This window comes from Vanessa cardui, chromosome 1 (assembly GCF_905220365.1).
Source record: "Vanessa cardui chromosome 1, ilVanCard2.1, whole genome shotgun sequence".
Lineage (NCBI taxonomy): Eukaryota > Metazoa > Arthropoda > Insecta > Lepidoptera > Nymphalidae > Vanessa > Vanessa cardui.
The window spans coordinates 15,494,220-15,518,920 of NC_061123.1; the positions used below are offsets into that span (position 1 = coordinate 15,494,220).

General features: G+C 38.8%; 1 protein-coding gene across 9 annotated transcripts in view; it reads left to right on the top strand.

Moving 5' to 3' along the window:
- The window catches only part of LOC124531960 (obscurin), a 107,438-nt gene extending 83,803 nt beyond the window's left edge, over positions 1-23,635 (top strand). For 6 of the 9 annotated variants that reach the window (XM_047106611.1, XM_047106619.1, XM_047106604.1 and 3 more), the window contains 40 exons: positions 122-277; positions 558-678; positions 1,094-1,254; positions 1,498-1,673; positions 1,989-2,157; positions 2,425-2,543; positions 3,179-3,883; positions 4,006-4,107; positions 4,300-5,118; positions 6,098-6,379; positions 6,699-6,932; positions 7,364-7,553; positions 7,824-8,002; positions 8,626-8,852; positions 9,266-9,441; positions 9,873-10,051; positions 10,327-10,452; positions 11,106-11,263; positions 11,512-11,633; positions 12,118-12,296; positions 12,421-12,617; positions 12,713-12,871; positions 13,349-13,593; positions 14,064-14,189; positions 14,513-14,688; positions 15,439-15,626; positions 15,813-16,309; positions 16,582-16,819; positions 17,217-17,374; positions 17,755-17,879; positions 18,154-18,334; positions 18,424-18,541; positions 18,710-19,185; positions 19,280-19,395; positions 19,656-19,767; positions 20,166-20,304; positions 20,465-21,887; positions 22,157-22,338; positions 22,564-22,713; positions 22,927-23,635. In XM_047106611.1, the coding sequence (XP_046962567.1) occupies positions 122-277; positions 558-678; positions 1,094-1,254; positions 1,498-1,673; positions 1,989-2,157; positions 2,425-2,543; positions 3,179-3,883; positions 4,006-4,107; positions 4,300-5,118; positions 6,098-6,379; positions 6,699-6,932; positions 7,364-7,553; positions 7,824-8,002; positions 8,626-8,852; positions 9,266-9,441; positions 9,873-10,051; positions 10,327-10,452; positions 11,106-11,263; positions 11,512-11,633; positions 12,118-12,296; positions 12,421-12,617; positions 12,713-12,871; positions 13,349-13,593; positions 14,064-14,189; positions 14,513-14,688; positions 15,439-15,626; positions 15,813-16,309; positions 16,582-16,819; positions 17,217-17,374; positions 17,755-17,879; positions 18,154-18,334; positions 18,424-18,541; positions 18,710-19,185; positions 19,280-19,395; positions 19,656-19,767; positions 20,166-20,304; positions 20,465-21,887; positions 22,157-22,338; positions 22,564-22,713; positions 22,927-23,067 (9,727 nt within the window). In that variant the 3' untranslated portion in view covers positions 23,068-23,635. The remainder of the gene's footprint in view (positions 1-121; positions 278-557; positions 679-1,093; positions 1,255-1,497; positions 1,674-1,988; positions 2,158-2,424; positions 2,544-3,178; positions 3,884-4,005; positions 4,108-4,299; positions 5,119-6,097; positions 6,380-6,698; positions 6,933-7,363; positions 7,554-7,823; positions 8,003-8,625; positions 8,853-9,265; positions 9,442-9,872; positions 10,052-10,326; positions 10,453-11,105; positions 11,264-11,511; positions 11,634-12,117; positions 12,297-12,420; positions 12,618-12,712; positions 12,872-13,348; positions 13,594-14,063; positions 14,190-14,512; positions 14,689-15,438; positions 15,627-15,812; positions 16,310-16,581; positions 16,820-17,216; positions 17,375-17,754; positions 17,880-18,153; positions 18,335-18,423; positions 18,542-18,709; positions 19,186-19,279; positions 19,396-19,655; positions 19,768-20,165; positions 20,305-20,464; positions 21,888-22,156; positions 22,339-22,563; positions 22,714-22,926) is intronic. The other 3 variants (XM_047106580.1, XM_047106588.1, XM_047106596.1) reach the window with 3 other exon arrangements.
- The last annotated feature ends 1,066 nt before the right edge of the window (positions 23,636-24,701 follow it).

The window sequence follows — 24,701 nt, forward strand, 5'->3', positions numbered from 1 at the left end:
TACATTTGGTTAATTCTTTCAACACATCAAATTGAAAAATTCCTTTAATTCAAGTCAATTCTTCCAAAGAATAGAACAAAGTTATACAACAAAATCCTAAGCACAATTCAAACGTCACCAGGAATGAGGTGAACCAGTGCTCGGACTTCTGGCAGTGGCATGTGACGTCACCACCCAAGATACTGCAGATGCTCGGCGGGGAGCGCTCATGTGGGGAGAACGACACCGTCACCTTCGAGGTGCGCGCTGAGGGCGACCCCGCTCCCACCGTCACTTGGTAAGTACTACACTGGAACTGCTCCCACAAAGATAAAAAAAATAAAGATATAAGTAAAATGGAAATCTGATCGTGTAATCTAAATGAACACTTTAAAAATTATTATATCTAGTATAAATAATCTGTACCTCAATAATGAGTGGAATCAGCGATATCCCTAAGAAATGCTAAGATAAAGTTTTTTTGGTTATCCAGTCTCAATTGATAGTTATTACTATACCATTATTTTATTTATTTCAAGAAGGGTATCTGACTAGTAGATTAATTAAAATAATTTCAGGTACAAAAACAAGACCGAGCTAAAGGAGTCCTCGGCAATCAAGATCACGTCATCTGGCGAAGCTCATAAGCTGGTTATTACTTCAGCTGCGCGCGCTGATTCAGGGGAATACTCTTGCGAGGTTTGTGACACAAGTATTAGTACTAATAATTAATAGACTACTATCACACTCCATATTGTTCATCATCATGATCGTGCACAGTTCTTCAGTTTCGCTGTGTCTTCGCAGAAGCATTGCTTCTCGGTTCAGACTGTAACTATCCTGTTTTAATTTCGTTTAGTTTAAACGGACAATATTTTACTGATGGTAAATTATAAATATTCGGATAACAATCGATCATTGCACTTAGTACCGTTGTAATAAGTGTTAAAAGTATTTTTTCAAATATATTTTGATGTGCAGTTAATATTTTGAAATCTAATATACGTCATTGTGAAAATAAAACTGATTAAAGATTAAAAATAAAGAAACTTATAACATTTCAAATATGTAAATATGATAAAGTACCGTTTATAAACTGAATATACGGCGTTAGATCCGCAACGTGCACGGTAGCGCGAGCGACTCGTGCGTGCTGAACGTGCGGCGCGCGCCCAGCTTCACGCAGCGCCTGCGCGACACCACCGCCGCCGAGGGCGACGTCAACGTCGAGTTCACCGTCGACGTCGACGCGTACCCACAACCCAACGTCAAATGGTGACTTTTCTCGCCCCCTTCATATAGCATTTCGATCATGAAAGCATTCAAATAATATTTTGCTCAGCTCCTATATTTTGTTTCGATTTTAGATTAAAATAATTGTGTGTTTTGATTTATATAAAATTTTAGTAATTTTTCAAGGACTTGAATTATCATTGAGTTAAATTATATTTATTGTTTTAAATCAGACTGAAAGTAAATACCCGATATCCATGTTGCTATTAACACATTTGTAAACAGGTACTTAGGCGATGTGGAAATTACGGAAAAGAAGTCTGTGTACACGCGTTTGGACAACGGCAGCACACACAAGCTGATCCTCAAAGAAGTCACATCTGAATTGTCCGGGCAGTACACCTGCAAAGTTTCCAACGAATTGGGAGAGGACTCCTGTCAGGCTACATTCACTGTCAATAGTGAGTCTTTATTATTTTTCTTGGTTGTTACATTCTTTGGTCAGATCAGGAAACCAACTAAAAAACCCAAATAATTTTGTAAATTTATTTTATATCTTTAAGAGTAAATGTTTGCCAGTAACAACGTATTCTTCTCTTATATGAAATAATTTATCATATGATATTAAAAAAAAAAACATTGAACTTTTTAAGTTATATTTCAAACAAGTAATGTTCGATCGGGACCCGTGTATGACCACTAGACTAATTTGTTTGTCCAAATAATTTATCTTAATAAAGAAGCATAATGTAAAACACTTCGATTTTTTTAATTAGGAAAGCCTCGCATTACCAAGAGTTTGGTAGACATGACTGTGGACGTCGGACAGACACTGAAGTTAGAAGTCGAAGTGGAAGGCTGTCCCGAACCCAAGATCAAGTGGTACAAGGACGGAAAGGAGGTGACTACAGATGCCAGGATTAAGATTGAGAGGGATACCCAAAGGTTAGCAGGAATTTCTATGAATAGCGATATGTTCTTATAGTTTAAGTTTACGTAACATTAAGTTTTGAACGAATTCTCATACATATAAACTTTAAAGGAAGATCATTATAATAGTTTATAAGTTCATAATAAGTTTAATTATATTTGTTTGATACTCTCCGATTATGATGATCAAGAGAATAATAGAAGGAAACAAGCACAAACTTTCGCCCATGAATATGTCATTTTAAATAATTTAATTTATTGGTATTATATTGGTATTCTTAGGCTAGAGAATTACTTCCTGACGGTGACATTGGTAAAGGAAGAAGATGGTGGTGAATACGAGGTGCGTGCTGACAACGAAATGGGCAGCGTGGCCTGCAAGAGCACCGTCACTGTGCATAGTAAGTACCACAATGACACAATCGCCACTCTTGACAAATGAAAAATGTTTAAAAGAAGCCTCAGAATTTTAAATAAAAATACTTTGGCGTAAAGACATGCTTATGATGTTCATTCAGATCAATTTAAAGTTCTTCAATTTAAATGATTATTTATTTGGATAATGTTATAGTAAATTCAGAAGCCGAACTTGTAATTATACTAGCATTCCTAGATATAATAGTATATATTATGTAGTCACAGTTCCAGCTTTCATAAAACTTTTCACACAAACACACCAACAGTCTGGTAATGTATAAGTTACACGCCCATCATCCAATCGACCAATCAAATGATGCGGCTCGTGATAGCCACGAATTAGAGAAATAGGTACAGTAGTAGTTACTATTAACGTAGTTAATTGGTAAATTAGATGACTACTGCATTGCACGTTTTATATTTACATACTTTATTATGTCCCCTTTTAACGGGAATTACGTAGAATAGACTTATAATCCATCGAAACATTCACTGGACCTGAATGTTCTCGTGTGAACCACTTTTTGCACAAAGCATCCAAGCACTTATTTTTAATCCTACCTTTGTGACGTCACTTTGATTAATCCTTATTGTCATCATTTTTCATTGTGTTCGATAGCTAAAGAAGTTCATTCGAGATTCAAAAAAGAAAGCTTAGTTGAAAATGAAATCGAGGATGAAAGCAAGGTAAAGAAACAGCAAATAGACGATGTAGAAGATACAAAGAAAACGGCTAAAAAAGAAAAAACAAAACCAGAAACAGTGGAAGAGAAATCTTTAGTTGATGAAATCGATGCTACAGTCAAAACTGTAACGTTTGAACAGGTAGAACAATCATCTCCTGATAAACCAGAGAAGTCTCTCACTGAACCTGAAAAAATAGAAGAAAAGTCATTCTGGGATGATGAAAACGATGATGAAAAAAATAAATCTGTCAAAACAGATGACGTTAAAACCACACCGAAGAAAGCAAAACCCCAACCCGAAGAACAAGAAGAAAAGTCGTTCTGGGATGACGCAAACGACGATGGAAAGAGCAAATCTGTAAAAACAGATGATATTGAAACAAAATCAAAAAAAGCAGATAAATCCGTAACAGAGCCAGAAACTGCTGAGGCCAAAGTTTGGGATGAAAACCATAACGAGCAACTTAAAAAGCCCGTCGTTGAAGAGGTTCAGGCTGAGACACAAAAGGGTAACAAAGACACAACTAAACCGGAAGTAATTGAAGAAGTAATAATCGCCGATGATTTGAAATCCTCGAAACGCAAGTCCATTAAAAAACAATCAGTTAGTGAAGAGCCTTTGAGTGCTGAAAGTGAAGGTAAAAAACGCGCTTTGAGCTTCTCGACTCGCAAACAGCTTCTAGACGCAAACTCACGTTTTTCACAGTGTTGCATGCCCTTGTGTTTTTTTTAACATCCAAGTGTGATTTGTCATGTTTAGGCCGAGTTTTTGAAACGGTAACAACGTTCAAGTCAGGCGACGATGGTTCAATTATTGTGTCTAAAGTGAGCAGTTCTCGATCTCAGGGCGCTATTATCACAGGTCAGTACGAAGCTTACCACCTTTTCTTCCCATTTTTAACTTCTCTGTCAGTAGAATTTCTAACATTCCTACTAAATTGCTATATTTATTTTAAAAATATAAACGTAACCATGCGTAAGTCATTGCATGATCGATACAATCTAAACAAAGATCTGTTTCGAAATTTCGATGTAATAATATTTTAACTGGTAGGTCCAGCCGAAACGCGCACTATACACAAAATGACTTCGAGTGCCGTGTATTATGATGAGGATGACGAATGTGATAGAAAAATTATCAAACCTAACACGCCACATACAACTTCCTTAGAAGTTGAGGAAATTGCTAGTCACAGTTACTATCTGTCTGAAATAGGACATTATACAATACCAGAGCATATTAGAAGAGGTACGTATGGTATTATCGAGGAACCACAGACTGATTCCGATGCAGAAACCAACTCCAGGCATGGTAGACCATTAGGCAACAGAACAGTATCTATTATGTCGATGTCCGAGGATGAAATGAGCTGGCATAACGGCTCACTCTCACGCGAAATATCTATAGAAGATCTCTCAAAATCTATCTTTGATATTGACGAGACTAGAAAAGTTTTTAGCAAAGACTCGTATGTACGGCAATCTTCTTTCAAAGAAGATTACTTAACAGATAAAGGTGACGAGGAAACCGTCATATTGAAAGAAAAAAGCCATAAAATTTTTGAAAACGATATCACAGAGAAACTCATTCACATTTCGAAAGAATTTGACGAAAACGAATTTAAACAAGTCGAAAACAAAATAAACGATGTTAAAAATCGCATCATAGAGGAACTAGTTTTAGGCCCTAGTAAATGTTTTGATAATATAACTAAAAATGAGGCGGAAACAACAGTAGAAAGAAGGAAAAAAACTAGCGCTGGTTTATTTAGTGTCGAAGAGGAAGCCGACGGTGACATTGAAGAGCTTTTAAGACGCAGCCAGAGACAAAGGAGCATTTTAGACGATATTATTAACAGGGAAGATGAAAAAGGTAATAGTCAAGTCAATACAATTTACTATGAGAGGAAATATTGACGCGCGCGGCTGAAACCATAATTAAAGTAACGCTACGCTGTGTTCGTCCGGAAACATAACATCTTCTACATGTTGCTTTTAATTAAATATTGACTTAAAATCAAAGCAACTGCTTTCTTTGTCTATCTGATATTTTCTTCCATAATTTGCCCTAACATCATTTCAAAGGAATTTTGTAGTCAAATTTCCATTAAAATCAACAAGTTTGGCAATCTGTTTCACAAGAAAATATCCGATTTTTCAATGTTACCGTAGCAAATCTCTACTTTGTCTGTACTAATGTTCTGTCGTATGTTTGTTTTAGAACGCATGCGTAATAACATTTCCTTCTGGCATACTAATACTTGGGTCCCACTCCGTCGAAGATGTTAAACTACAGCGACAACAAAATTAAGGTACACACTATATTATAAACGATAGTTTGCGTGCATGGCATTTACGCTTTTGTGAGTCTTAGTGTAAAGATCAAAGTGCCCTGGCAACAAAAATGGTACGTAATCACACAATACATCACACGATTCAAATAAAACAAAACAATTTACTCACAGGTAAGTTTAAGCCGTTATATTAAGCTGCTGTACATATACCGCCGAAACTATTATTAAAATTGTATATATATTTTGAGTTATTCTTAAGGCTTCTATATACTATGTAAATTAGCGTTATTTTCTTATATTTTATGATTGTATTGTATTGTAAATTTATATTATTTTTACCCCCAAATAATTATTATAACCAAATATCCCAAAGATTTCCGCAATTTTGATATAAAATATTTCCATTCCAATTTTCCACAGACTAACTAATAAATACCAAATCAAAATAAAAAATGAAATCCTTAATTCCGCTCTATTTTACAAATAATACAGCTCATAAAAATCAAATATTGAAGTACCATTAATTCTAGCAATCTTACTGAACATATTATCTTACAGCACCCCCTAAACTCAAAGAGAGCAGCATGAAAGATGGTCACACTTACGAATCTCTCCCCATGGTGTACACGGTCGAAGCCTCTGGTACCCCGAAGCCAACTATCCGCTGGCTTCATGATGGTCAGGAAGTGAAGCCCGATGGTAGAGTGCACATCACAAATATTGGTGATCTCTATAAACTCGAGATCGACACTGTTGATTTGAAAGATGCAGGCAATTGGCAGTGCGAAGTCATTAATGATCTTGGCAAGCAGACACTACAGGCTGAGCTAAAAGTTTCGCGTGAGTATTGAAATATTTTAAAACAAATTTTATCTGGAGTTTATTCGTATTTGAAGATATTTTTAAAAATACCCATAAAGTCCAGATAAAATGTGCAATGTTCAAGTACAAATTCAAACAACTTCAAACAATGTTCAAGTATTGCAAACTACTATTTCGAACACCAGGTTTTTTTTTACATGATCACTTTTATACAATATGGCTAAATAAAAATCTTATTTTGTGGAGTGCATCATGGTCTTAAGTGTATAGAACTATAAGTTTTCTGTTCACAATTATTATAAACGCCAAGACATTGAAAATGATGTAACCTACACAGCCGTGGCGGACCTCCGCAAGCCCATCTTCACCGCTCCCTTGGAGGCACAACGCGTGATGCAACGAGAACCCGTCACGCTGAAGGCAGTGTGCACGGCGGATCCACTACCGCACGTGGCCTGGCTGCTTAACGGCAAGGAACTGACTCCGGATGCGACCCTCGTTGTCAATGAGGAGAGTAAGGAGCTCGAACATGGCATAAAGGAGTGCACCTTCACACTGCACATACCTACCGGTAAGCTCTTAAGTCAATGGATGAAAATAAACTTACAATGAACAGCGTCCTTAATCTGATATCATACGTATCGACTATACTCGAGTGTTCGAAATAAGTTTCATCAATATTATACTTTTCATGGTGAAAAAATCAAAGACTTAAAATACTTATTTTTAAATCCTTGTTACAATAAACGGTAACTAATCTCACGTTATATAACTCAGCTTAATTAAAACTTGTATTATATAATAACTAGTAGTCGCCCGCGTCTTCATTCGCGTTTTAGGGTGTTGGTAGTCATGTGTCAGCCAAATATCATCGAATTAGGTTCAGTGGTTGGGTCGTGAAAGAGTAACAGACAGACAAACAGTCAGAGTTACTTTCACATTTATGATATTAATATACATAATGTATATTAATACTTTAAATATAATATTTTATGCTTCCAGGTCGCCACACAGATACGGGTATATACACCGTACAAGCTAAAAACAAGTACGGTATTGGCGAGAGTTCCGCACGCCTGGATATTCTCTTACGACCTGAAGTTGAACCACTGAAGGATATCACCATTGTGCCCTTCGAGGAGATTACTTTCATCACCAAAATTAGGGCCAATCCCATCGCTGAGGTCAAGTGGTGAGTGATTTGATGTATGACACTTCATCGCTTCGATTCTAGTTCGAATTTTAACCAATTTCAAAGAGAGATTCCTATATGAGGTGTACTATTTTTAATTGTTAACAACTGCTTAATTTTTTGTTGCAATTTAGCTACTTAGTTCATCATTTGATAGCTCTATTTAAAAACTTATAGTGAACAAGAATGATGACTTTGTTTCAGTATCAGAGGTTGATTAACAATTTCTAGTATATTACGGTATTAAATGTGTCTTCCTTGCTATTTCAGGAGTAAAGATGGGTATGTCATTCAACCGTCAGCACGTCACGAAATCATTGAAGACCGCGAGGCAGAAACTTTCAAACTGGTGATAAAGAACGTGGGATTGGAGGACGCTGGTCAATACTCCGTCACCGCCACCAACGAAATCGGAGAAACCACCCAGCAGGCTAAACTTAATGTTCACAGTTAGTAATCATAGCAATCATTTTTTGTAGATTTTCATCATTACATAGTTTAAAACAAAGTCGCTTACCGCTGCCTGTCCCTATGAAGGCTTAGATCTTTAAAATTACGCAACGGATTTTGATGCGGTTTTTTTAAAAGATAGAGTGATTCGAGCAAGGTTTTTGTATGTAATACGAAGTATTAAATAAGTAGACAATATAGCAAAAAACACTGATAACGTTAGATGTTTGTAATGTGATAAATAAACAAATTCTATAGAATATTTAGTATTAGTATTGCACCTAATATAATAAGCTGGAGCGGATCGCTAATGTAATATATATAAATTTTAATCACTTTCATCGAACCTACATTTAGAATATTATTAAAAAATTATAACCTGCGGCTCTGCTTGCATTATAGGGGATGGTCGTTATACCTGACGAAATAAAAATGATTGCATGAATGCATTCAAGCATGCTTCATACTTAATTTCATGTAATTCGGTTTAATGGCTTGATCATAAAAGAGCAACTGACAAACAGTGTTATTTTCACATTTATAATATTAGTATAGATTTAATATTGTTACGACGTGATTTTTAAAATTACTTGTATTATATATATTGTAACTTTTATTACAGCTGACAAGCCAGCATTCGTGCGTCCAATCCAGAAGCAGATCGTGAAGGATTACGATGACTGTACGCTGAGAGTGCGATGCGATGGCGTACCCAAGCCCCAGGTGAAGTGGTTCCTCAACGGCAAGGAGGTGGTCAACGACGACCGGCACACCATCACCACTGAGGTTGGCGGTCAGGTGGACAGCGAACTGGAAATAAAGCACTTTGGAGCTAGTGACGCTGGCAAGGTTAATATCGTTTAAAATTGAAGTTACACAACAATAATAGATAATTTCACAACAATTATACAATAATACACAACAATAATAGACTCATTAATGACTCATTAATTCAATTTCACAAAAAAATTTAAAAGATACCAAAACTACCCTAAGCAAATATTAATAGTAGTTCAGATTTTTGTATCGTATAGATTTTTTGGTTTGTTTAGTATATGTAGTTTTTTCGTTTTTTTTTTTAATTAAGTAAGGTCTCCGTTATTTAAGGTGATTGTTCTTTTTCCCTATATTTTTTTCTCTTTATTGTTTTATATTATATTTTACATAGTGTAACTGATTTATTTGATAACCCTAAATAAATAAATAAAAATAATTAATCAATATTGGTTCATAAAATTGGCAATAAACTTTTTTTTTTACAGTACACTGTCCGTGCAATGAGTGTGTCTGGTGAGGCGGAGTGCGAGGCGATGATCTCCCTCGCTCAGATCCCACCGGGCTTCTCACACAAGCTGGACCGGCAAAAGGACGTGGACGAAGGGGAGCCTTTGGAACTGAAGGCCAAGGTCGATGGTAGTCCCATACCTACTGCGAAATGGTACGTCCTTATTACTTACTAAAGATCTTGTTAAAGGAGTGTGTTGTGAGCCAAGATGGCCCAACGGTTAGAAGGCGTGCATCTTAACCGATGATTGAGGGTGTAAACCCAGGCAAGCACCACTGAATATTCATGTGCTTAATTTGTGTATATGATTCATCTCGTGCTCGGCGGCGAAGGAAATCATGAGTAAACATGCATAGAAATTTTGTCCCTTGTGTATTCCATTAACCCGCATTGGATCAATGGGGTGGAATATGTTCTAAACCTTCTCCTCAAATGGAGAAGAGACCTTAGCCCAGCAGTGAGAAATTTACAGGCTGTTGTTGTTAAAGAAGATGATACTGATACACTCTACAACTAGCAATATGTATATCCTAATATTTTGTTTAAATAATAGAATTATATTTCAACTTGAAACTGGTCTATAGGTTAAAGGATGGCGTCGAGCTTTCACCTGACGACCCACACGTGAAACAAACGGCACTGCCCGACGGTACTGTGAAGCTAACCATCGACCACGTTACCCCTGCGGACTGCGGCGCCTACAAGCTGGTCATCAACAACCCCAGTGGAGAGCATATGGCCATTTGCGCTGTAGCCGTAAACCGTGAGTTGATGAATACTACAACAATAAGAAATGAGAAATATAAGTTAAATCAATCAAGAAAATGTTTTGAAAACAAGATTCAATCTGTCTTTGTTACCAGTGAAGTAAAATGTGCAATATTTTAGCCAGCTAATTAAAACTCAATTAAAATTGTGTTTCTTAAATCTTGAAACCCATTTTTACCAATACATTCAATAAAACAAAATATAAGAACCTAGATATGAGTATACAAAAGTATTTTGTATGTTGCCTATAAATACGCCTTTGATTTCCAGCGACACCTCGTAAACCTTCATTCAGTCAAGAATTGGAGGATGTTAAAGTGGTCGTAGGGCAACCTGTGCAGCTTGAAGCCAGAGTCATGGCATTCCCAGCACCTGAGGTCAAGTGGTTCAAGGACGGTAAGTACTCTTTAGGTAGTTGAAAATAAAGTTAAACAACACAATTAAGAAATATGTAACTTATGGTATCGTCAAACGAACCAGAGATTTTCTTCATAATAATTTGTTTAGGTACTAAAAGAACAAATTAATGATATATTACCTATTACTACAAACTAGTTACTATGAATTCAAATATTTTTTGCGTTACAGAATCATCTAGCTCCATTTCTTTGAACTAGTAAAGTAAAGTAACAAGCCTGTAAATTACTTACTGCTGGGCTAAGGCCTCCTCTCCCATTAAGGAGAGGGTTTGGAACATATTCCACCAAGCTGTTCCAATGTGGGTTGGTGGAATGCACATGTGACAGAATTTCGATGAAATTAGACACATGCAGGTTTTCTCACGATGTTTTCCTTCACCGCTAAGCATGAGATGAATACAAATTAAGCACATATATATATAGTGGTGCTTGCCTGGGTTTAAACACGAAATCATCGGTTAAGATGCACGCGTTCTAAGTTCTAACCAATGGGCCATCTCGGCTCTTCTTATTAAACTATTATCGATTTCTTCGTGTCTATGTTTGTGCTAATATAACTGAGAATTCGTAATTTATATATAGAAACTAAGCTCGTAAAATAAGTGGTAATTGTATTTGTTAACTTCCAAGGTGTCCCTGTTCGGCCGAGCCAGGCGGTTAACTTCATCAATCAGCCAGGCGGCGTGGTGGGACTCAGCATCGACAGCTGCCGTCCCGAAGATGCTGGAGTCTACTCACTCGTCGTCACTAACAGACTGGGCGAGGTCGCTTCCAAGGCTAAAGTCGAGGTAACTCCATCGTTCTTAAATATTTTGGCAACAATTGTGACAGTTATTGAACAGCGCATGAAAATTTTACAGAATTGAATAGAAGACTTTAATAACATATTGATGATCTTGTAACATGGTCACGCCATATTTTTTATCAATAACGACCAAGGATCTTTTGCAAAATACCTCAGATTTATTCTAATAGGATTGTGGATAAGTTTCCTGCTGTTATTATTAAATACATTGTAACGTTTTGTATATTCTAGGTGGGTCAAAAAGAACGTAAGCCAGCATTCATTGCAGAGCTGCAGCCTGCTAAAGTCATAGAAGGTTTTCCTGTAAAGCTTGAAGTCAAAGTGATCGGACATCCACCGCCCACCATCAAATGGTAAGGATATAAAACCATTTCTCACTTATTGAATGACATTGTGAAATTTTATATATATTAAAACAATCTAAGCGAGGTTTGGTGTAAATAATTAATTCAATGGGATCGACGTATAAACGTAATCTTCAAATATTAATGATATCAATTATTATTACTATCAAAATCAAAATAAACTTTATTCAAGTAGACTTTTATAAGCACTTTTGAATCGTCATTTTACAATTAAGTGAAGTTACCACCGGTTCGGAAAGTAGATTCTACCGAGAAGAACCGGCAAGAAACTCAGTAGTTACTCTTTTTTAACATTTAAAAAATGCAACGTCATGCTAATTAAATACAATTATTTAAATTAATATTTATAACTATGAAAACAGTATTACTTTCAATGAACATATCAATACATAACACGATATGATCAAATATTATATTCGTAGTAAAACTTTTGCTACATGCCCTACATATGTATGAATGTCTTTGCCCTCAGGACGCACAACGGCAAGGAGGTGGTGCCGGACGGGCAGCGCGTGCGCGTGGTCAGCCAGCCGGACGGCTCGCACGCGCTGCTGCTGAGCGAGGCCGGCGCGCCCGACGCGGGCCGCTACGGCGTGATCGCGCTCAACGACAAGGGCCAGAGCGCCTGCGAGGCCGACGTCACTGTGGCCAGTCAGTACAAACACTATTTACTTGTAATTCCTGTCAAAAAGGATACCTTATTACACTACATATGACAAATATTATGTTCGACCAGAATTCTTGGAGTCTAATATATATAATTCATATTCAACAGGTCGCGAAGACGCATCAGTACCGCAGGAGCGACCACAATTTATCCACGGTCTGCGTGAGGTGACTGGTGAGGAGGGCAAGCCGTTGAGCATCAGCGCGCCGTTCACTGGTAATCCAGTGCCCCAAGTCACTTGGACGAAGGATGGACAGCCGCTTAAACCTAATGAAAGGGTCTTTCTCAATTGTGATGGAAAGAAGGTCGGTTACATAGTGACATTGATACTAAACTAGACGTGTATTTTCAACGCCAAACGATTCTATTTTTTTAACTATATTATAACATTGATTTCCAGGTTAGCTTGGAAATCAATTCTCTCGAACTACCCGACGCTGGTGTATACTCCGTGAAATTAGTGAATCCCTTGGGAGAAGACTCCACCGAAGGCAAGATCAACGTTCGCAAGGTGTTCCAGCCGCCGCGCTTCACTCAGAAGTTCACCGACTTGCAACAAGTGAGATAATGTCCACAACACTTCTATTGTTGTTACCTATTATGTTTAATTACCTATATTTAGTACAACGCAACTAAGATGTAGTATTGGCAAATTCAATAAAAGCGATTATTGCCGATTTATACAACAAATAGAAAAAGTTCCCTATCGCGCGATTTGACGCTATTCGTCGCTATAGATTTTCGCGTCAGTTCAGCCTGAGAAAGCAAGTTCATGTAAATCTACGTGTCAAATTGACGAATATATTCGGACATATGATATTACAAGTTATTACATTTGAAGATCGTATTCACATAAGAAATCAATATTGATAATTTGGGATAGCGTACTTAATTCGGATCGTGATCGGTTTTACGAATTTTCTGCTGCTATTTGATGCTAAATCTAAGTTGTGTCGTACTATACCAATATGTTTAGAGATATATATAGCATCTTATTGTTATTACTACATAATAATAATAATGTTTCCTCGACCAGCTTCCAACATTCGACGCCAAGTTCCCAGCGCGTGTTATTGGACTCCCAACACCCGAAATCACGTGGTACAAGAACGGCAGTCCCCTCAAGGCTTCCGATAAGTACTCTATAAAGCGGGACGGCGACGCGTGCTGCCTGTACGTGCGGGACATCACTCAGGAAGACGCGGGACAGTACAAGTGTGTGGCGAAGAACAAGGAAGGAGAGGACAGCTGTGAGGCGGTGCTGGAAGTTGTGGATAAAATGTAAGTGGAAGGAAGAAAGTTAAAACAGTGAAAAGAGCGAATAACTTATAGGTTACAATCAATGATGTTGTAGTAAACAGATATGTTATTAACTCGCAAAAAGTGAAGACTAGAAAACGTCCTAATTGGGACGTTTGCCTTTAGTTGTTTTACGTAGTAATACGTTATAATACATCATAATTACGTAGTAATACGTTTTGCGTAATTAAAACATCTAGTTATCCCCTTTACTTATTGTTTTTATCAAGCTATCCTATTTACTTTTAACGAAATGTAAAAATAAACTAAAATAAACGGTCACCGGCGCGGCACACTTTTTTGTGTTCTTTAGTATGGATATAACATATCTGTTTATTAGAATATCATTGGTTACAATGAAATAGATCATATATCAAATGGACATTTCATATATTTTTTATGTTTATCTTAAGTTTGTGCCACAAGTATAATATTTGTGACCAACTTTGTAGCGGACGTAAACAAAAGGTGGAGCCGCCATCGTTCCTGAAGAAGATCGGCGACGCAGAAGTGATCCGCGGTCTCAGCGCCAAGTTCACAGCCTGCGCCACGGGAACCCCTGACCCGGAAGTGGAGTGGTAAGCGATTGACGTCTCCTTATTAAACATACACGCTACTTATGTACTTAAGACATAGCAAGTATTGCGGTCCTCATTTTACAATATATTATAATTAATTTTCGAGTACGGTAAAACGCACACGATTTTATTCACAAGGCCGACTATTCCTTTCGATTATTTGCATGATGAATAGATTCACCATTGCCTCTAATGAACATTTATCTTACATTTTAAAAGATAAGTGAAAGAAGTTGATCTTTTGTCTCTATACAGAATTAAATTTGGTGCAAATAATTTTGTGACATATTCTTCTGTAACTATATTAGTAATATTTCATTAAGGTTCCGCAACGACGTCAAGCTGTTCCCCAGCGAACGCATACGCATAGAGCAGGAGACTACTGGTCTTCTACGGCTGACCATCAGCGGCGTGGTGCCTGAAGACGTGGCCACTTACCGCTGTAGGATCTACAACCCACACGGAGAGGACTCGTGTACCGCGCAGCTTATTTACGACAGTGAGTAGGAGCATACCGTACCGTAGCGTAGGCTATTAAAAATGTGTGATATCCTTTTAGATTAAACTTTGAATGTATAGTTAGAGTAAGAAAACCTTCGTCAGTTTTCAAATTCATTCCTGTATCAAGTCTTGAACTAGTTATAATGGATTTTAATCGCGTATATTAATTATTTTGGACATCCCGTTCTTCAAATAGACAAATGACACCTTAGTCTACCCGTGACCACGAACGCTGTAAAGTGCTCGAAACGTCGGGATGTCCAAAATAATTAATATACGCGATTAAAATCCGTTATAACTAGTTTTATTTAAATGTGTAATAATCGCGAAAATTTAAGACAACATTAAGACTTAACTCTTAGTACCTTTTGAATCTAAACATCAAACCATTGTGACCGATATGTCATTATCGATCGGTAAAGCAGATTATCGCTCATACTGAGCACACGAAAATAAATCTTAAGGTGACGAGCCTTCTCTTACCTCAACTGTACATAAAACTACTTTTCTCGTTTTTTTTAATAGTCAAATTAATCAATCAATCATAAGGAATGACTAAGAAATAAATTGAAATGGTAACAAAAATAGTAAGTCAGCCAGTTCTTTATTTTATTTATTTTGTTTTATTTATCTTCTTGAATTAACAACATCTCGGAAAACTAAGATGTAAAAATTACTTTTATTGGAAAATTATAATTTAAAAACAGTATAAAATATTCAGGATTCTATCGGTTTTTTATTTTTACAGCTTTGGAGCCTCAAACTGGAAAGAAGCCTATGTCAGAACAATACAGTGATTTTGATAAAATGAAGAAAACTGGCGTGCCAATGCCACTCACGGACAAACCGATCATCTCACGTATGGCTGACCGTCATCTCACTTTGTCCTGGAAGCCATCTATCCCGCATCAGCCGAGATTCCCCGTTACTTACCAGGTCAGTTTATATTAAATTTTTAGCTACAAAAACATCACGTATTGTAAACAATCAACTATTTTTTTAAGAGAATAGCAGAAATGCTTCTTTTGTTATGTTAATTTTACCCTTTGTGTTTTGTAATGTAAGCTAGGAATATGTGTAAATTATAGAATCTTATTATTGAACATGTTGTGACACATGCAGGTAGAGATGTGCGAGGTACCGGACGGCGACTGGTTCACGGCGCGCACAGGGCTGCGGTCCTGCGTGTGTGACATACGCAACCTGGAGCCCTTCCGCGACTATAAGTTCCGCGTGCGTGTCGAGAACAAGTATGGCGTAAGCGACCCCTCGCCCTACGCCAACACCCATCGCGCCAAGCTCGAGCCCGACCCGCCCAAATTCGTGCCCTACCTCGAACCGGGCATCGACTTCAGGCCCGAGACATCGCCCTACTTCCCCCGGGACTTCGACATCGAGCGACCTCCTCACGACGGCTACGCTCAAGCCCCCAAGTTCCTCCGTCAAGAATACGACTCGCAGTACGGCGTGAAGGGTCACAATGTCAACTTGTTCTGGTTCGTCTACGGCTACCCGAAACCCAAGATGACGTACTACTTCAACGACGAACCGATCGAGATTGGCGGTCGATACGATTGGAGTTACACCAGAAACGGCCAGGCTACACTGTTTATCAATAAGTGAGTACAACGTTGAAGCGTTTTATTAATTTTATACTACGACAAGTCATTGAAACGTTTATTGTGTTATTTTAACAAAATGCTCTTTTTAGTTCATAATATTATGGGTTTACGTTTGTATTTTCTAGTATTAAAATTGTCTCGAATTTCTTATTTAAGACAAATAGTTATCTTTTTTGTATTAAAAGTTAATTCGTATTTTTGGATAAACGACTAAACTTAGTTAAATCTTAAGAATATATTAATTTTATTAATGATATTCCATGAAAAAGGATGCTGGAGCGTGACGTGGGCTGGTACGAGGCAGTGGCCAGCAACGAGCACGGACAGGCGCGCCAGCGAGTGCGGCTGCAGCTGGCCGAGTACCCCACGTTCCTGAAGCGCCCCGAGGAGTGCGTGGTGCTGCAGCGGCGCCTGGCGCGCATCGAGGCGCGCGTGGCCGGGGTTCCCTTCCCCGACATCAAGTGGTACAAGGACTGGCAGCCGCTGGCGCAGAGCTCTAGGATCAAGGCGAGTGTTAAATGCTAGTCTTATTGCTTTCAAATCGCTTTTTCACATGATGAATTTGGCACTTTATTCTTTTGCACTTATAAAATAAATAAAAAAATATGAGACAACATCACATACATTACTCTGATCCCAATGTAAGTAGCTGAAGCACTTGTGTTATGGAAAATCAGAAGTAACGACGGTACCACAAACACCCAGACCCAAGACAACATAGAAAACTAATGGTAATCTACATCGACTCGGCCGGGAATCGAACCCGGGACCTCAGAGTGGCGTACCCATGAAAACCAGGGTAAACACCACTCGACCACGGAGGTCGTCATACATACTTGTTTTATAACTTCACATTAGTTTGTAATATTTATCATAAATAACCAATGAGATTGACTTATTTCAGATGCACTTCATCGAACCGGACACGGTGGTGCTGACTATCAGCGACGTGATGCTGAAGGACGAGGGTCTGTACTCCGTGTCGGCGCGTAACGTGGCGGGCGCGGTCAGCGCCTCCGCCATGCTGTACGTTGAGGAGAACGAGCACGAATACTCCGCCAGGTAGGACTCAAAGTACTGGTACAGTCGATCTCAATTTTCGGTCATTTCGAGTCACCCGTGGTGATGTGAACATTGTGTTTTTTTATGGTATAGGTTGGCGGACGAGCATATGGGCCACCTGATGGTAAGTGGTCACCATCACCCATAGACAATCACGCTGTAAGAAATATTAACTATTCCTTACATCGTCAATGCGCCACCAACCTTGGGAACTAAGATGTTATGTCCCTTGTGCCTGTAGTTACACTGGCTCACTCACCCTTCAAACCGGAACACATCAATACTGAGTACTGTTATTTGGCGGTAGAATAACTAATGAGTGGGTGGTACCTACCCAGACGGGATTGCACAAAGCCCTACCATCAAGAAATGTGTTGTAGGACTCGCGAATATCCACCCCGCATTAAGGCGAGCTCGAAACCCTTCGGCGACTACTACGACCTGGGCGACGAGCTCGGCCGCGGAGTGCAGGGCGTCGTCTACCACGCCGCGGAACGCACGAGCGGTAAGCAACCACCATCCTTAATAGGACATATCTCCATTAAGGAAAAGAGAGATTGTAGTACATTAAAAATCCCGATGATAAAAATAATTTAATATAAATTAGGTACCATTATTTATAATTATTGGATCATCAAACTGTTTACAATCAACAGAGCTATTAAAATGTGTAAACGGCACAATAAGTTCACAGTAAATGTACAAAATAATATTAACAATAATATTTTTTATTTAAATTAACTGAATAGGCTCACACCCTCTTTCGTATAAATGGACAGGTCGCAACTACGCCGCGAAGATAATGCACGGTCACTCGGAGCTGAAGCCTTTCATGAAGAACGAGCTGGACATCATGAACATACTGAACGACCGCCACCTCGTGCGGCTGTACGACGCCTACGAGCACGACCACACGCTGGCGCTCGTGTCCGAGCTGGCGGCGGGCGGGGAGCTCGTCCGGTGAGCGCCCACAACGCCACATCACCACACTCGCCCCGCTATCACTATTAGAACTTCAATTCTATTCATGTAAACTTGTCTTCCCGCAGAGACCGCTTGCTTCGCAGTCAAGGATACACGGAACGTGAGGTTGCGGGCTACGTGCGGCAGCTGCTGAGAGGACTCAAGCACATGCACGACAACAGTGTCGCCCATCTCGGTCTAACTGTAAGTAGAACGACGATTTATAAAGCAATGCTTCTAAATGAAATACAGGGATGTAATTTTTCACAAAATAAACCATTCATTAAAATGCCTTATCACATAGTAAACCTTGTCGCTGCTAAAGTTATTTAAAAAAGTTAAGTTTTAACATTTATATATACTTATCTGTAGATCGGCGAGCTGCTCCTGTCACACGCAGGCAGCGATCTGCTGAAGATTTGCGACTTCGGCCTGTCCCGCCGCATACAGATGAACAAGTACGCGTCCCTGGACTACGGCATGCCCGAGTTCGTGTCGCCCGAAGTGGCCAACGGCGAGGGCGTGTCCTTCGCGTCCGACATGTGGAGTGTGGGCATCATCACGTACATCCTGCTCAGCGGCCACTCGCCGTTCCGCGGAGCGAACGACCGCGAGACGCTGACCAACGTGCGCGCGGGCTCGTGGTCGTGGCACGACGAGGACTGGTGGTCTCGCTTCAGCGCCGAGAGCCGGGACTTCATCACGCGCCTGCTGCAGGTGCGCTGGCACGACCGCCTCGACGTGGACGCGGCGCTGGCGCACCCGTGGCTGCTGCGCGCCGACAGGATCTACGACGACGAATACGTCATCACTACGGACAGGCTCAGGAACTACTATAACCTCTACAGGTTGGTCATTTGTTACTCTTTTGTATGGAATTCCTCTTATCGGGATTCCATTGTCTTCCTGATTTATTTTACGATTACAATGCTCTGCCTACAGAGACTGGACAAGTAACGCGCAGTGCCGCACGTGGTTCCGTCGCCGGCCGTTGAGTGGTGCCTTTGACCATCCGTCCAAAATGGTCTACCCACCCGGCGAAATTTACACTCCCGAAGGTATGTAACATAATACTGACGCAGTAATCATAACATTATCAAAATAAGTGACAATAAAATAATGCAATATTTTTGTTAAATAATAATTCGACGTAAAACTACACATAAGACCAATACTACATATAAGACTTTATAAAATTGTTTTTAAAAGTTATTTGCAACGTTTAGGACGTTGCAAATAATAAAATAATGAATATTATTTTTGTACTTGACATTTTTATTTATCAATGTTTGATTACATAAAATATTTCAACTTATAGGAACCCCAGACCGTGACCGCGCATCTCACGAAAGGAAACCAGGTGATTGGGACATCAAATTCAAGCAATGGGAGCATCCCGACTGGGAGGTATCTGCTAAGTCGGAGAGCCAGTAAGTATTATATTCTATCGACAAATATTTATCGTTATTTTTTTAATACTACTACTACTACTTTTTTCTGATTATACGTGTAAGTTTTTCTATTATTATAAAAAAATAAAAAAGAATGAGACACTCTGCAAATAATTTGCAGCTGGACTAAGGTCTCCCCTCCCTACGGGACGAAGTTTAGGTGATTCTTCAAGCATAGATTAATTAAGCACAAATTAAGCACGTGAAAAATCATTGAGATCGTTGAGAGGTTAAGATTCTTATTTTGCCATAAATTTTAAATAATAATTTCCCGTAGTCTTAATCACCTTCTTCTTAAGTAGTTAACATTAACGATGTAAAAATCTACTTCAAAAAACGTTTTATTAGAAAAGTTACTTATATTTATTGATTTTCAGTTACCAAAACGGCCCAGACACGTATCTGTTGCAACTGAGAGACACTCAGTTCCCAGTACGGCTTCGCGAGTACATGAAAGTGGCCTGCCACCGCTCGCCAGGGTACAGCCTCAGCATACAGGACGCATACGACCCTCGAGTAAGATTTAAATCAAAGTCAAATCAAAAACACATTACATATTCATTGTATACAAATTAATCAATGAAAGGAAACATCGAACAAATCCAACAAAAGTATATTACCTCGGTTGTTTTTCTTTTATAATTCACAATAATTTAACTTATGTATTTTGTTTCAGACTCCGATTATCCGCGAACGAAGACGTTTCACCGATATTATGGACGAGGAAATCGACGATGAAAGGCGCGAGAGAATCAACAACTACGGCTCCGAGAGCTACACCATCCGACGACTCCGACACGAACTCGGCACGAGACTCGACAGCTACGCAGAGGCGCAGGCATTCATGGAATCCAAGAAGGATGGTCAACTGCCATTCTTCAGAGAGAAGCCACAAGTACTTCCGGTGCAGGAGGGCGAACAGACGCAACTCTCTTGCTATGCTGTTGGTGACCCCAAGCCAGTCATCCAATGGTTCAAAAACGACATGGTCATAGCAGAAGGACAGCGCATCAAGATTATCGAAGACGAGGAAGGAAGATCTACCCTCAGGTTCGACCCCGCTATGCACCATGATATAGGTTTCTATAAGGTCGTAGCTCGGAATAAGGTTGGACAAACGGTCGCAAGAACAAGAATCGTAGAGGCCACCAACCCAGATGCACCGGACAGTCCAACAGCTACAGAAGTATCAGATAGGGAAGTACTCTTGCGTTGGAAGCAACCAAAATATGATGGCAACTCCCCTGTAGTTTGCTACAGCCTTCAGTACAAGAAGGGTGACAGTGTAGAATGGAATACAGTGGCCGAAAACATCGACCATGAGTTCTTCGTCGTTAGAGACCTCGAGCCGGATACAAGTTACCAGTTCAGATTGTCTTCTCGCAACAGAATTGGATGGAGCGACAAGGGAATACCAACGGCTCTAATCAAGACGAAGGAGGCCGGAGCTCCGAAAATCGAAGTCACAAAAGCGATGAGGCATCTGCAGCAAATAACAGAGTCAGGACAAGAGATCGTATTACACGAAGACCGACCGAAATTAGACTATGCGACGGAAGATAACCCAATCGACTGGGACGCGACACAGAACTTTTCAGAACGTTACAGTTTTATATCAGAACTTTGGCGAGGAAAGTTCTCGATTGTCGTGAAAGGCGTTGATAAGACGACCGACAACGTAGTTGTAGCGAAGATCCTGGAGGTCAGGCCGGAGACCGAGATCCAAGTGCAGAGGGAGTTCAGTTGCCTAAGAAAACTGAGGCACGAAAGAATATCGAATTTATTAGGAGCTTATCAGATCCCTGGCTCTCCTGTTGCGGCCTTGATTCTAGAAAAACTGCAGGGTGCAGATGTTTTAACTTACCTCTCGAGCCGCCACGACTATTCTGAGCAGATGGTAGCTACGATAATAACGCAAGCTTTAGACGGTCTGCAATACCTCCACTGGCGAGGGTACTGCCATCTAGACTTGCAGCCCGATAACGTGGTAATGGCTTCCGTCCGGTCCATCCAAGTTAAGCTGATAGACTTCGGGTCAGCTCACAGAGTCACCAAGCTAGGAACCAGTGTACCACAAGTCGGTGAACTGGAATACAAAGGTAAAAAAGCAATATATTAATATAAATCGGAAGCGTCAATAGTTCAATGGTTTCGGAGCCGCTTAGATATGTAAAAAAGATTAGAATCGACCCTGATCCATTGGGCTTTGTCCTCAATACTATTAACACAAGCTTTAGGTGGAGTGGATATGAATATTAGTAATTCCTTATAATTTGGCATTGTTACAATTATTTTTCTTAAACTGACTTTTTTTAACTAATATGTACATACGATAAGGATTAACTAAGATAGAATTCCTCCTTTTCAGCACCGGAGATCATAAACGACGAGGCGGCGTACCCACAAACCGATATCTGGTCACTGGGCGTGCTGGCCTACATCCTTCTGTCTGGAGTCTCCCCCTTCCGCGGAACCGATGACGCGGAGACCAAGCAGAACATCTCTTTCGTTCGGTATCGCTTTGAACACCTATACAAGGAGATTACGCAGGTTCGTAGAAATTGGAAATCACCGAAAAACGTTAATTTTGTGATTCTATTTGCCTATCTTTACATGATTTTATATGCATTAAGTTGCCTTAAAGTATTTCGTGAAAACAAAGTTATTTGAAAATCCTATGAACTGTTTATTCATGATTGTCTGCTGGATGAAACAATTTTGCTAGGTGGAGTTGGTTAATCTGAATTTAAATGTATACTGAATGTGTGTCTCTAGGAGGCGACGCGCTTCCTGATGTTGGTGTTCAAGAAGGTTCCACTGAAGCGGCCGACAGCGGAGGAGTGCCATGAACACCGCTGGCTCGCACATTCAGACTTCACGCAACGCAAGCGAGAGAGAGCAGTCTTCCTCTCCAACAGACTAAAGGTTTCTCTCTAGCTATATTTAGACTAACATAACTCGAGCTATGCATTAAATCCTTGTTATTTGTAATTTTAAATAATTTTATTTGAAGTTCTGTCTTTCTTTCTTCAAACTTCAAATAAAATTAACTTACGTCCTAAAAAAAGGTTAATTTATTTTTTATTGTTTTTTTACTTGTTTTGAATTTTTTACAAAGTTTTAAATGTATTTATTCAGGAATTCTCTGACGAATACCACGAACGCAAATCCAAAGAAGCGTCACAAGCCGACACGCTCGCCTCGTTCGGGTCACCGCGCATCCTCACCAGGTCCAACAGCATCACTGACGAGTTGCTCACCACCTCCTCCAGCCGCTGACCACTGACATCCTCATGCGGGGCTTAGGACCAATTAATTAATATACGGTTAAATTATTTATCGAATAATTTTTAATCTGTTAAAATGTTCCCGGGTTAATTATCATTTAAATATCGTTGTTTAGATGTAAAATAAAAACTTTTTTATATATATTTATTTACATATGTTTTAGACATAAGCATAAAATTAATTTCTATTATCTATTAAATTTTTCATTAATTATATAAAATTATTTATTCGTTGTAAATAGATGATTCATTTTGTTAACTAATATAGCAAATGACTCAGCTAACTAAAAATTAACAAATTGAAGCTCATATTTCCTATCTACAATAATCATAAGTTACACCACTATTATTAACTATTAAAAAAGTGACTGCTTTTAAAAATAATTTAATCTGTCAATCGCCGTTTAGCCGCCATCACACTAAATTATTCTAGTCAATTGATAGATAATATATTTCGAATCTTGTTATTGTTAAGTGTATTTTTAAAAACTTTTATTATTTATTTATACGATTGATTTTGCTTCAGTATTATTGAGGTGAATAAAGTAAATTTTCTCAAAGTGCAGTATTATTTAACTGTCCGTAATTTAGTAGATTAATCTTATCCATAGTTCCAGCTGATGTCTAAGATTAGCCAAAAAGACATACAAATTAGTGTACAGATACTATATACTATATAGCTTACGATTAGTTTTCTATGTTATCTTGGGTCCGGGTGTTTGTGGTACCGTCGTTATTTCTGATTTTCCATAACACAAGTGCTTAAGCCGCTTACATTGGGATCAGAGTATTATATATTATGTTGTCTCATATTTATTTACCTATTTAGATATTCTTTGCACTTGATTCTTATTTCTTACTAATCAATATTTCTTAACAGATTTTTAAAGTACAAAAGAGCTACTTCATGGTAACAGCACTGCATAGATATTGCTGCTGTAAGAAATATTAACAATTCCTTACATTGTTGTTGGGCCACCGACCTTTCCTCCTTTCTTTGTATTTAAATGAATTCAGACAGGTTTACAAAGCTCTACAAACTTTAATTTATGCAAACCGCTATTTAAAACCTGACCCTCATAGTTTTCAGCCGTAGCACGCTATTAACGAGGTAATTAGTATTTTGTTTAAATTTAAAGGATTAAAAAAAAACTAATGTAATTTACTCAAGACCTACTTATAATATAGAAAATGAGTACATAGAACAAACATTTGAAACAGATCTTTACACTTGACTAGATAAATGATAGAAAAGACTGCAAATTCACTGCATTTTTTTATTTTCTCTGAGCCTGACCCCTTTCCAATTTTTATCTTTATATTTAGATTAATATTCATAGTTTTTCGAATTAATGGGAAACCCGTTATACCTAGACCTATCTCCAAGGTAGTAATTTTCGAACGGGTGGTATCTTTTTTGACAAACAATAAACTGACATTTCATGCAAATTTTGACAGAAATATAAAATAAGTCCTTATAATGCCATCAAAATATGCTCAAAAGTTACTATGAAATTGATATTCAGCCCAAAAGCTCTTGAATCGGTTAGGACAAATTTATATGCAGAAATTAAAACTACATTATTGATATCAAAGAACTTTACTTCAGCTGTTTAATTACCATAA